The following is a 13,212-nucleotide window of genomic DNA, read 5'->3' as shown; positions in this document are numbered from 1 at the left end:
TTTGTATTCAGTCCATAAACAATATTATAATATATATTTTAAGCGGTTCAGCAAAAGCTTCTTAAACAGACTATTTATTTACTACTTACCATGACCCCAATACTGTAGTATAGATGATCTTTTTATAAATGTATGATATTTATTTAGTTTTATAGCATATTACTCATGTTGCTATCCTTGTGATTACATTCAATGTATAATAATTAAATACAATAGGGTATTTGATTTATTGATATTTATAACTATTATAAAATATGTATATCGTATAAATTCTAAAACAGAAGAAATCATTGAAATCTAATGCAAAATCCCCGAGGTATAGGGGTGAGTGAAAAATAACAAAAAAGGGACTTAATACTTGCAAGTGACGTCGCGCGCATTACGATGCATGCGAAAGAGAGAGAAAGAACGATATCCCCAATCTACGCCCACTCCTACAGGTAGCAATATTGGAAATTTGAATGACTGTCTTATTTCTTATCGAATTTTAATGCTGTTTTCACAGAAGGATTTGTTTTTTGTACTAATTGCTATTACACATTAAGAACTGCATTAAATCAAACATAGTCAAATACCCTATTGCAATGAGGTCGAGAGTGCAGGGCGCGCGCGCCTAGCGCAAGTTTTGACAATAAGGTTAAGAGAGGTAGGGCTATATGATGATGTTTGAAGAGCCGTTCCAAGCGCCTCGTGTTCATTTCATTTTATTGACGTCACAAATACATTGTTTGCATAGATTCATAGTGCTGAAGTCCAGAATTGAATGACATTAGATTATACAAGTGACGTCAAGAACTTATGACGTCATTAACGCGTATCACGCGATAATATCGTGTTATGTAATTAATGGATGCCCCCTAATAGATATAAAGAAATAGTTTGTGAATGTAATTAATTCTCTCAGGGATAGATGTAGAAGCAATTCGTGCACACATTTTTCACCAACCTGTAGTATTTCGTCAGAGGACGAACTTATCGCCATATTGGGCGTACATGAGGCGCTTACAGGCAATCCAGCTGTGTTTTTGGATTTGTAAGTCTTCACAGATTTTGGTTTATGTTTTAATTTGCTGTAATCTGATAAAATTACAGATTCCCGAGCAAGGCTAGTTTTACAAACCTTTGAAATAAGTTTGATTACGAAACGGTAATTTGTAATGGAAATTATATCAACGCTTGAAGGCAATCGTATCTAAAAGAATAATGTACCAAAAATTAGTTATGTACATATTATTGTCAGACTTTTCAGCGTTTGATGTGGGTTTTTTATTTTTGGAATCATTTTATATAATAATAATATCAGCCCTGTATTATATACTGTCTCACAGCTGGGCACGGCTTTCTTTACTACTAAGAGGGTTTAAGCATTAGTCTATCACACTAGCTTAGTGCGGATTGGGAGACTTCACACACCCCCAAAATTCCTGTAGAGAATTTCTCAGGTATAAAGGTTTCCTTTACCGTTAAAGCAAGCGATAACGAAGAATAAACACTTAATTTTATAAAAGTTTGAAATTGCCCTTGGGTTTTGAACCAGCGGCACTCATGTCGGCAGTCCGTTCCACACCCAACTAGCCTATCGCCGCTTTATTTTTATAAAGTATTTTCTTATAAAAATCAAATATTTCAATTGCTTTACTGAAAAGTTTTCTGATTATCGCTTAGGTTTGCCGTTCAAGCGTTATATACTATATAATATATCGATGTAATATTTTACTTTGTAAATATATTAAAATAATCAATAACAATTTGCGACTCATTAAAATACTATATATTTTATATGGGGGTTCATTACATTTTGTTACTACCTTCTTCTCGCAGCCACGCTCTTTTAAAACTCCATTCCTAGGATAAATAATATCCTACAACACTCAAAAATAACGTAGCAGGACCGCTTCTCTGCCTAAAAACCATCGACGACAACAAAAATATCAAAAACCATCACACACGGAATCCAAAATCAGTTGGTACTACAGTTAAAGTGTTCAACATTTCATTAGCTGTTGCGATTTCGAACAGTTCGGGTTAAAATGGGGTTTTTGGAGGACCGGGACTTGACCCATATACCGGGGATACCAGAGTTTTATAAAGGGAAATCAATCTTTATTACCGGAGGCACTGGTTCGTATTTTTTATATTATGTGATTTAGAAAAAAACAATTGTAACCCATTTGGATATTGCTTTTGTCCTTTGATGGGCGAGGTCCGAAACGGGCGAATAAATTTATTGAAATTAATCAGAGTTTGAATTATTAAAGAGTAATTTTGCCTACGGGTGGACTTAGGCCTAAACTTCCTCAGATGTATAGGAAGACAGTGCCCAATAGTGGATTAGGATGATATAGGACTGGTATCAATATTTAAGAGATGTACATATTCTATAATACTTTTTCCAGGATTCCTTGGCAAAGTACTGATCGAGAAACTTCTATATTCATGTACTAACTTGAACAAACTGTATTTGCTATTAAGAAAAAAGAAAGGAATGACTACGGAGGAGCGCCTAAAGAAACTATATTCTATAACGGTAAGTTCATATTTATATAAAATTACGCCTTTTCTTTCAAGGAGAAGACGGACACCACACGTCGCACCTACATTAAACTACAAAGCATGTTCCATTCGAATTGGTTGCATTTGGGGACTATTTTTTTCCTGCACAATAGACAGAAGACACATGTAGGTAACTACGCGGAGTGGCACGAATTTTGTGGTCTGTGCTTAAGAGAAGTATCGGCCACTGTTTCGAAAACTGTTCCATGGCCAACTAGATTTTTGTGTATTAGGACTCTGCTGTCAACACTCAGGAATAATGTAGCCTCCTATTAGCTATCAGAACCCTACTTTACTCACCACCAAGTGCAGTATGATCATCTTAGCGTGCTCGTATATATTTTTATTTACGAAAAATTTTGACGAATATATTTGAATGAATATGGGTGGAATATTCACAAACAATAATATGCGGACACGCAGCGCGCCGAACTATAGTGTCGGCAGTTTCATAATTTTCTATGGCTTTGTTCAGCTTTGTTTATCTGAGAGTCAATTGAAGTAGAGTTGTGTCTTAATATTAGCCAATCAGAGCGGCCCTGTACCTACGTACTGCGAGACTATCTTGTCGTAAGCACTGAAAAACAGGTTTATTATCATTGCAATGCTCTTTATTCACTTATGTACTATTTGTGAATACGGACCTTAGAATTATAATTAGTTAGTTGTATAAAAAGTAAATTTTAACTTCCTTCATTAGCTTGTAATTAATGCATGTGGTTGCGTGCGATTTAGCATTCGAAATTGATTACAAACGAAATAAATTGAACATTCGGTGACCCTGAGTAATTTTGACCTTTGAATTAAGCGCATATAATATAACTAGCTCTTGCCCGTGGCTCCGCCCGCGTGGATAAGTTTTTTCGGGTTAAAGATTTCCGTTATAAAAGTCACGCTATATATTTTCCCAGGAGAAATTAGCCTATGCCCTTTCCAGAATCTCAAACTATCTTCATACTAAATTTTATCAAAATTCGTTACGTGGTTATTGAGTTTATAGCGTTGTCAGGCTGACAGATGTGCCTGGGGTCTTTGTTTTATAACATATGATATATAGCATATATCCTCGATAGGTGAGCTATCCAACACTAAAATAGTTTTTCAGTTCGAACCAGTAGCTCCTGATATTAGCGCGTTCAAACAAATAAACTCTTCAGCTTTATATAATAGTATAGGCTTTCCTTTGTATGCGGCTCCGCCCGCGTGATAAAGGTTTTCCAGAATAAGTATTGTGTCGGGATAAAAAATAGCTATACCATTCAGGATTAATATAGTTTCCTATTGGTGTAAAAGTTTGTATACGGTTTAGGAGTTCCTGAGATTAGCGCGTTCAAACGAACCAACTCTTCAGCTTATATTACTAAAGATATAAATATTATATTGAAGTGAATAAATATTTAGCTATAATATATAAATACAATTGTTACATATTTCTGTTCAAAGCACCACTTGTCTTCAAATGAGGTGTGTTTATTCAAGCAACTAAAGACAAAACAACAGTTTTAAATGTTGTGTCTGTCTGTATGTTTGTACACGCATCACGAAAAAATTACAACATGAAATTTACTGCAGTTTTCACCGATGTATTGCTAGAGATCTAACTTAAAGTATGGGCTCCGTTTAAACCCGGAAAAAAAATAAGTTTCATTTTTATTCCGGGAATTTTTTCACCCAGGCGGAGTTGCTTGCTAGTATAATAAGTATTGAAATCATACGTATTGCTATTTAAATGGACACACCAACAAACGGATTAATTAGTAACTGGACAGTCACAAATATGGACACGGGTGGTACCGCGATTTGAACTAAGTAGAATAAACAGTACGCATAACAAATGCCAGTGACTTCAGTTAATTATAATTGTATTTTTTGACCCGCACAAAGTAGTTGGAGACAATGGTCTTTAAATATTAAAAATGATTTGTCATGGCCGGTTGATAGTTCGTTGTAAAGCTTTAGAGCTGAGTAATCGATGAATACGATAATTAACGATTTAATGTACTCATACGTGAAGTTTTATCATAGTTATACTACATTTCTGCATGAATTTATGTATGAGTATTTAATGGTATACGTTTATTTCAGTAAACAGAACACACTAATACACACAATGATTTCCAAAAACACTCAACAATTCACTCATGATATTTCCTGTACTAAATAAAATGTAATCGTGTATGGGACTGCCTAGATCATAATAACCAGTATTGCTATACTTAAAGGGAGAGTCAAAACCTGTAATTGTAATAGATTCCGTTGTTGCCAGATAAATATTTTATTTATAGTAATATGCAAAGCTGAAGAGTTTATTTGAACGCGTTAATCTCAGGAATTACTGAACCCATTTTGATTTTTTTCACTAGTAGGAAACATTACTCTTGAGTGCTATATGCTATTTTTTATCCCGCGAAAATATTTATCCAGAATACTTTTTCAAGCGGGCGGGGCCGCAGGCAGAAACTAGTTGATTATACGAAGGCTCTTTCCTTGAGATTAGCATGGAGATGAGAGACAACAGATGCAACATCGTGTGCTGATACGACAAAGTTGCACTGTATTTGAGACTTTATACTACAATAATAAGAATCCGTCCTTAGTTATTTTAAATGTTTCAGTGCTTCGATAGACTGCGGAAGGAAAGGCCTGGCGTATTTGAATCAAAAGTGGTTGCCCTGTCTGGAGACGTGGAAGAGGATGGTCTTGGTAAGATACTTGAAAAAAAAAACTATAGTTTAGGACTAGCCACTCTTGCTAGGTCACCTTCAGAATTGTAGAGAAGGCTCGTGCCCAGCAATAATATAGATTTAATTTAACACATACACTGTCTTGCCTTTTATCCCCCGAAGGGGTAGGCAGAGGCGCAACTGGTGGACCCACTTTCCGCCGTGTGTATTCCGTCCCATGATGTGATAGAGGGCGAGCCTATTGCCATATCGGGTTCCAGACTCCGGGCTGATATTGTGCAAAAAAACAAATCATTTCACTGACCCGTGGATCAAACCCGAGATATCTGGACTGCAGTCGTACTGTAATATAATTGTGGCGGTTCAATTAGCATACACATCGCCATCTCGTCAACGTCACTGGAATTGCGAGAAGACCGATATGGTATTAATACAACTGTAGTGATATATTGCACAGCAATCGCGCTAGATGGCGGCAGACGATCTTGGATTGTGATGGCAGAATTTGCGCGACGCGCTCCATATATATCAGTTTATTATTAATTTAGGTTAGGATTAATAGTTATTATTAATCCGGAACGTCGTTTACCTCCTAAATGTTCTCCAAATCTATTCAAAGGTCTATAGGGTAAATTATAAAAAACATCTCAAATTTTGTACAAGAATAATATTTATCAGACTGCTTTGTTGCTTCTATTTTTTTAATTATTCATCGATCTGTGGGCATGTCCGGAGCATTGTATTCTGTAATTTCGGCATATAACTTTGTTTTAGGTTTATCTCCAGCTGACAGAAATACTTTGGTTAATAACGTGAACATTGTTTTCCATTCGGCAGCTAGCGTGAAGTAAGTAACGTTTAATCAAATTAAAAATAACACCAAATAAGAAACTCAATCGTGTACTTGTAATCTTCGGTAATGTCAAAGAGTTCTGAGATTGTATAGACCGGACATTGGAGAGATTATCATACAACAATTCTGCGCTTATGCGATCGTTACCCAATCTACTGTGAAAAAGCTAAACACCAATGGAAAATACTTTATATTATTTCCTACTATGATTTACACGTTTTTAAAACGAATTTTATCGCATTTTATATGTTATGATTTTTGGGTATACAATAATATAAAAATCCGCAAAATTATTTTATTTTAATGTTTAACATTCGCTCAAATATAAAAAATTACACGTTTTTATGCGCATATTAACATACTTGCTGTAACGCTGTGACATCTTGTCATACGGACATTTCTAATAACACAAAGACTTATTACAAATTCAGTCTTCACTCGATCAGCTGTAAGTCAAAACCCGCCATCTTGCCTCTTAATTAGTTTTAAACTAGGAACCGAACTTTGACAGCTACTAAGCAATCTTAACCACCTCTTAACGTTAAAACAAGTTTATAAGTAAGACTGTATGGTAATTGCAGCGCAAATTTGGTCCGGATGTCCGATCTATATCTAACTCTATTTGAATAATGTATTTGTTAGTATTTTTTTTTTATTGGGGATCTGCCGTGGTTATCACCGGAGGTACCCCGCTAATGGTGTACAGGCGATCCCCCGGCTTAGCAACCACGGCAGCCCCATGATGAGTTGGTGGGCCCTACCGCTATCACTGGAGGTTCGGTAGCCTCCAGCTAGGCGGTCTTAGGGCCCGGGAGGAAGAAGGGAGGGGATAGAGGGAAGGGAGAGAAGGGGAAGGAAGAGGAGTTTTTAGGATGGTTGGAAGGAAGGGAAGGGTAATGTTCACGAACCCTTAGACAGACCTTAATGTGAACTTAGCAACCAAGGGGCATACGCAGGAGCTGTGCGCCTAGGGTCGCGGCAAATGTGCCCACGTGCATGGGCGTGCATTTGGTGTGGGATCAAGCGCACAAGAATTGCCTCGGGGGTATGTTGATAAATATTAGCAAATGTTTCAGGTTTGATGATCATTTGGCGTATGCGGTAAAACTTAATCTCATAGGCACGTTGCAAATGATAAATTTGGCTAAGGAAATGAAACATATATGTGTAAGTACCAGCTGAATCGGTTTATACAGAACAATTATTTATATTTACTTTACGTTTGTTAGCGGCGATAGCTTAGTTGGGAGTAGAACGAACTGCCGAGACGAATGTCCGCAGGTTCAAATTCAAGGGCACGCACCTCTGACTGTTCTAAAAAAAAATGTGTTTTCTTTATGAATTATCGCTTGCTTTAAAGGCGAAGGAAATTAACGTAAGTATCAATATAAATATATAAAAAATATTTTCTTCAAAGCCTACTGAAAAAAAATAACATTATCTTTATGCTGATTACTAATTTTGGAAATGGTGCCATATTAAATAGCTGGCTAAGCTATATAAACACATGAACAAATACACGAAAACAATTTTGATTTTATTGTTAAAAATAGATTTAATGAAGATATAGTTCTTATTAAAATTAAATTAACTTCAAACAAACGTAATCACCATAGAATTATTTTAACACTTAACTAAATTTGATCTTACCTGTAGGCTTTCATCCACATCTCGACGACGTACTCCAACTCCAACAAGAACCCAGTAGAGGAGGTTTTGTACCCGCCCCACGCTGACTGGAGAGATCTCATCGAAGTGTGTCAGAATATTGACCACCACACCATTGAAATCATGACACCTAAGTCAGTCCAAGTATATTTGTTTCTTTCGCAAGCCTTTATCCAGTCACGTATAAATTACTTTACAAATTGGAGTGAATTCCAGGTATCTCGGCGACATACCCAACACTTACACGTTCACAAAACAGCTGGCAGAGCACGTGGTGGATGAGGCACGAGAAGTGCTGCCCGCCGTCATTGTTAGGCCATCAATAGGTAAATTTACAAAATATTATATATATAGCATTATACATTTCTTACATTTCAGGGATAAACGGTGAATTTATAACAATAAAACCCATATTTTGCCAGTTAATTTAAGGCCCATATAAAAGGGAGTAATGCAATTTACCGAGCATAACGGAGCAGAAAATCAAATGTCAGTTTCCCATCCCTGTGATCGAAGGCCAGACCTCAACACAGTAGTCATCTAAGACTTTGAGCCATAAATAACTACACTAGCACTGGGTTATGATCCTTAGATATAATTTATAATTTCCATTAATGTTTTCAAAATGTAATGTTTTTTTTTCAGTTATTTCGAGTGTTTCGGACCCTTCTCCTGGTTGGATTGACAATTTCAACGGGCCTGTGGGTCTGTACGTCGGATTTGGTAAAGGTAAGAAACCGTAGCTGTTGTGCAAAGTATTAACCGCAACTATTGCTGAAGCTATTGTAACTGATAAAATGATTTCTTAGCGAAAAGATAGCGTCTGCGCAATGCTTTTAACGATATTCATATTATCAAGATAGTATTCATACCTGAGAATGCTTTTAGTACCTTCTTTAAATATACTTCTCCACTCAATGCGACAGCTCAAAGTAGAATTACAAGGCGAGAAAACGATTACGCATTATGCTAAAAAACATTACACCATTATTACTTCGTTTGCTGATATATCTGCAAGAACTATTTCTTCGACTTTCAATTACTTAATACAGTCAAATTTACGATCGTTTTCCAGAAAAGCTGAAATAGAATGTCAGAATACCAAGATATTTTAATTTAGTTTTTAATAACCTCACATGACATGAGCTAGCAAATCACATGAGGTTACGTGATCCAGTTAATGTATGTCTAATTGTGAATTTTAGTAATTTAGTTTAAGGAACTGTCTGTTTCACAAGACCGTTCATTGACGCTATTTTCTAACGCGAAACAGTTGGTAACTTGTTTAGGGCTCCTTAAGTTCACGATACTAACAAAACCGACCCATGATATCCTGACCTTTAGAATATAAGATAGATCACGCAAATTTTGTCGAATTATATATTCCAGGTATCCTGAAGAGCGTTTATTCTAAGAAAGACCTCATATCGGACTATATTCCGGTGGACATTTGTGTTAAAAATCTCATCACCGTCGCCTGGATCAGGGGCACAAAAGAGTGAGTACTTAAGGATGATGTCACACGACTTCCCAGAATATGTCGGAATAAAGCATCACCACACACACAGAAACTCATATTTTCGACATAATATGAGTGCTGTATATTTTTGTCATTCCTAGAATTATCTAGTGGACATTGGAAACATAACTGATGAAACGAAGATAAGAGACGTGTTGTATTGAATATATTTGTATACACACTGACAACTTTGACCGGTTTACCACTACCTTTAAAAGCAGTATTCAGTGTATTGGTACGTTTGACAAAAACCATTTAAAAATACATATAATCGTGTCGCGTTCAGGAGCCAACTTGTGTATGGTTTTGTACAGGTGGCTATATTGAGTCGACTGGCGGGAGTCGGTTGCCAGTCGATATTCTCCACTCCACTCCACTTGTCATTAGGTGAAGTCAAGTCGCTTATGCTTTTAATTAATTTCTTCAATAAAACTGCAAATTTATCATATTATAGGTACATAATGATGGTAGTCTGTATCAGCGTAATGTTTATTACTACCATCAAGCAGCATGTACTGTTGTACACCGGTTTAAGACTTAGCCTGTGGAATTACTGGCCCATTATGAGCCTTAACATCTTATGTCTCAGGATGACGAGCGCAGTGGAGTAACTCAGTACTTTGTTATTCAAAATTCTGTACGGTATTGTTACTTTAATGACCAGTGGTATCTTCAGAAGATCAACATACTCGTATTGTCATTAAATGTAATAGAAAAAACAAAAATCTTTCAGGTTTGAACCCACGGACCCCGTTCAGATATACAACTGCTGCTCGATCGACGAAGTGAAATTGACTTTAGAAGAGGTGGTATCGAAAGGGATAGATATACTTGAAACCTATCCCCTCAGTGGCATGATATGGAATTATGGCATGACCATCACCACTTGTTGGCCACTGCATTATACCTTAGTAAGTACAATTCTGACGGGGAACACACATCTTCGCCTCGGTAGTAGGTAAAACCGCAACTAGGGCTTTTCGCCATGTGTATTCCGTCATCACGTAGTGACGGGAGGCAAGTCAAAACTTACTGCAAATAAGTTAAATTTTGTAAAAATATAAACTGTTTGTTATTCCAAATAAAATAATAAATAGCCTGAGAGTCACGCAGTGTACGAGAAATCTTCAAAGTACTACAAAAACCTCACGCCCGCGTCCTATTGGCCCCTATTAGTCGTTTCAAACCATAGGTAGGAGATACTGAATTTTCCTAACGCCTGCAAGTCACAAGTCGGGAACTGGAAATTTATTCCTAACTTGAGGTTTTCTATATTTTAGTATCTATTCTGGCCACCAGAGAGTAGCTTTTTGTAACCATATATTGGTTCAATTTGAAGAATTAGACAGGATGTCGATGTGAACGATGGTAAATATAAATTAATGTACTCAGTTTACTTTTATTTTGATTCCAGGTGATATTTAAACATCTAGTGCCGGCTATTATGATAGACTGCTTATTGCGGTTGCTGGGGAAAAAACCTTTGTGAGTATATCTTAGAATATACCGGCCCGGTCGCAATGTCATAGAAAATAAACAATATTTAGATGAAAAATTAAGGTTTTGTTTTTGAATTGGCAAGAATATACTTCTCTATATACTGTTTACTTGTCTATGTACTTGGCTTTAATTATTCTACTGACTAAATCTACACCGGTATAACTAGGTTGTTTATATCCTCACCCTGCCTGGCTTCGCCGAAGTGAAATAAATATGAATTATTTTTCCAGATTGTTCAAGATTCAGCGACGTATTTATCGCTCGAATTTGGCCCTGATGTACTTTTGCACTAGAAATTGGATTTTCGAGAACAAAAATAGTGTCACTCTTAATTCTTGCATAAAAGAAAAAGATAAAGAAAATTTTGATTACAATTTATCGAATATAAATGTGGATCAATATTACGTAGACTCCATTCGCGGAGGGAAACGCTTTTTGCTAAAGGAAAAGGATGAAAATATAATGAATGACAGACTTCACTCTAAAAGGTAATTGTAATGCTTAGTGTCGACTAGACACCCCAAGTCATAAGAATATAATGGTATTAATTTGCCTGCTACAGTCACTTTGAAACTGCGTCGATGAACTGACTGAGGTTAATCACCGCAATTACAAAATAAATGCCGTTCGATTCGACGTGCTTCGTTGCTGTCTAAGTCGACGTCGTACTTTATTGTTTTTCTAAGAGATCGCAGCTGCCAAAAATTCTAGGCCCTTAATTGACCAATTAGATTGAAAAAACATAATAATATATAATTTTAAGGCATCGGCTATCTATAAGCCATGTTCTAAATTTATTTATAAAAAAAATACATTTACAATGCTAAAGGTTAATGGGACTATTTTGTTTATTATTTCGTTTAAGATTCTTGTATCGGATATCTATAAATGAGTTTTTTTCCAGGATGTGGTGGCTGGACAAGATTTTGACGTCGCTGTTTTACTGCTATTTGGCGTGGTCTTTATTTAACTACGTATGCAAGTACTATTATCAATGAAATACCTATTTAAATAAATGTATTTGGAATAATTATCTGATATTATTTTAATACCTTTGTGAAGGAAAATAGCACACGTAAGTAGTTAATCAATGAGAGATTTAATCTCGATATTATAATATTTGAGCGTCCTGTAGAGGCTGTCTTAGAGTCGTATTAATATATATTACTCAGTTTTGCGATATCAGCCGAGACGCTATTAAGTTACAGTCAGCATCTCAAGATCTTCCCTACTTAATATATAAACAATAATATTTCAATTGATATTAAGGCATTGACGGATTACGACAAATGAATTTTGTTCACTAAACAGCGCCGACTCAACTGACAAGAGGAGTTTAAATGACAGCTCAAGTTTTGTACATTGAATAGTTTAATACTTACCATGAATGTTTACTCAAGATACTACTTAAAGGTGAGATCGGATCATACTACGGCCCTTAGATTCTGAGTTCGAATCTCAGATGAGACAATAAAAAAAAAATCATTATTTCGATTCGTCAAATTTAACACACACTGCACTGTGTACCTTGGGCCGCGACAAATATCCCCTCGTGCATGGGCGTGCATTCGGTGTGGAGATCGAGCGTACAAGAATGGCCTCGGAGAGAAGGCCTTAGTCCATTTTTTTTTTTAAGCAGCTTATCCCGCAGTCAACACCGGGAGGAACCCGCGAACGGTATTCCCCCCGGCTTAACGACTGCGGGGGCCAGAAGGAAAAGGGAAACGGAAGAATGGGAGGGGAGTGTGGGGGAACGGAAGAGGAAGTACTAGGATGGGTGGAGAGGAAAAGAAGGCGAACTGTTCTACGAGTCCCTGTCAGACCCCCCATGTGAACTTGCAACCATGGGGGTGTAGGCATCACCTATAGTGTGCCTAGGTCCGCGACATAATGTCCCCCCGCGCATGGGCGTGCATTCGGTGTGGAGACCGAGCGCACAAGAATTGCCTCGGGATGGGGGGGGGGGGTCTTAGTCCATTAGGTCTAGTGCGGATTGGCATACTTCACATGCCCTCAAAATACCTATACAGAACTTCGCAGGTATGCATCTAGTATTAGGGTAAAGCAAAATAAATTGGTTTATTTCTGGACCTATAGCTACCTCATTTACTGCATACAAAACAGTAAACCTTTAATTTTACATTGGCTACAAATTACTGTCAGGACTGGAAAACAATGCTCGTATAGGGCTGTATGAAACAGACAATACGATTGTAGCTACCTAAAGGAAATACACACTCACGCATTTATTCCGGAGAGATAGGCAGAGGCGCAACTTGTGTAATTTTCGTGGGTGAGCCTATAGCCATATCGAGTAGAAATTCTAGACTCAGGATTGATAGTGAATAGAAATATTCAGTAGAAGTGCCTGATCCAGGATTCGAATCGATTAGGCGCAGTACGTTCGATATCAGTAGACGATCGTAAAATCCTAC

At 36.9% G+C, this 13,212-nt stretch overlaps 1 protein-coding gene across 1 annotated transcript; it reads left to right on the top strand.

Annotated features, from left to right (window-relative positions):
- The first annotated feature begins 2,011 nt into the window (after positions 1-2,011).
- On the top strand, positions 2,012-11,807 carry LOC115446358 (putative fatty acyl-CoA reductase CG5065). The gene is made up of 13 exons (XM_030172980.1): positions 2,012-2,121; positions 2,397-2,527; positions 5,169-5,256; positions 6,012-6,084; positions 7,167-7,257; positions 7,747-7,892; positions 7,975-8,084; positions 8,404-8,487; positions 9,148-9,256; positions 10,011-10,188; positions 10,692-10,762; positions 11,008-11,265; positions 11,682-11,807. The coding sequence occupies exons 1-13, from the start codon at positions 2,031-2,033 to the stop codon at positions 11,773-11,775; spliced, it is 1,524 nt and encodes a 507-aa protein (XP_030028840.1). The 5' UTR covers positions 2,012-2,030; the 3' UTR covers positions 11,776-11,807.
- Positions 11,808-13,212: the final 1,405 nt, after the last annotated feature.

Source organism: Manduca sexta, chromosome 28 (genome assembly GCF_014839805.1).
Source record: "Manduca sexta isolate Smith_Timp_Sample1 chromosome 28, JHU_Msex_v1.0, whole genome shotgun sequence".
Classification (NCBI taxonomy): Eukaryota; Metazoa; Arthropoda; class Insecta; order Lepidoptera; family Sphingidae; genus Manduca; species Manduca sexta.
The sequence above is the reverse complement of the archived record's forward strand: the minus strand, read 5'-3'. Positions and strand labels throughout refer to the sequence as shown.

Excerpts from the sequence above, each read along its gene's own strand:
- LOC115446358 (XM_030172980.1), top strand. The coding sequence starts at position 2,031 with ATGGGGTTTTTGGAGGACCGGGACTTGACCCATATACCGGGGATACCA. Across the intron at positions 7,258-7,746 it reads AGGAAATGAAACATATATGT|GCTTTCATCCACATCTCGAC; the intron begins GTAAGTACCAGC and ends TCTTACCTGTAG. Across the intron at positions 9,257-10,010 it reads TGGATCAGGGGCACAAAAGA|GTTTGAACCCACGGACCCCG; the intron begins GTGAGTACTTAA and ends AAAATCTTTCAG.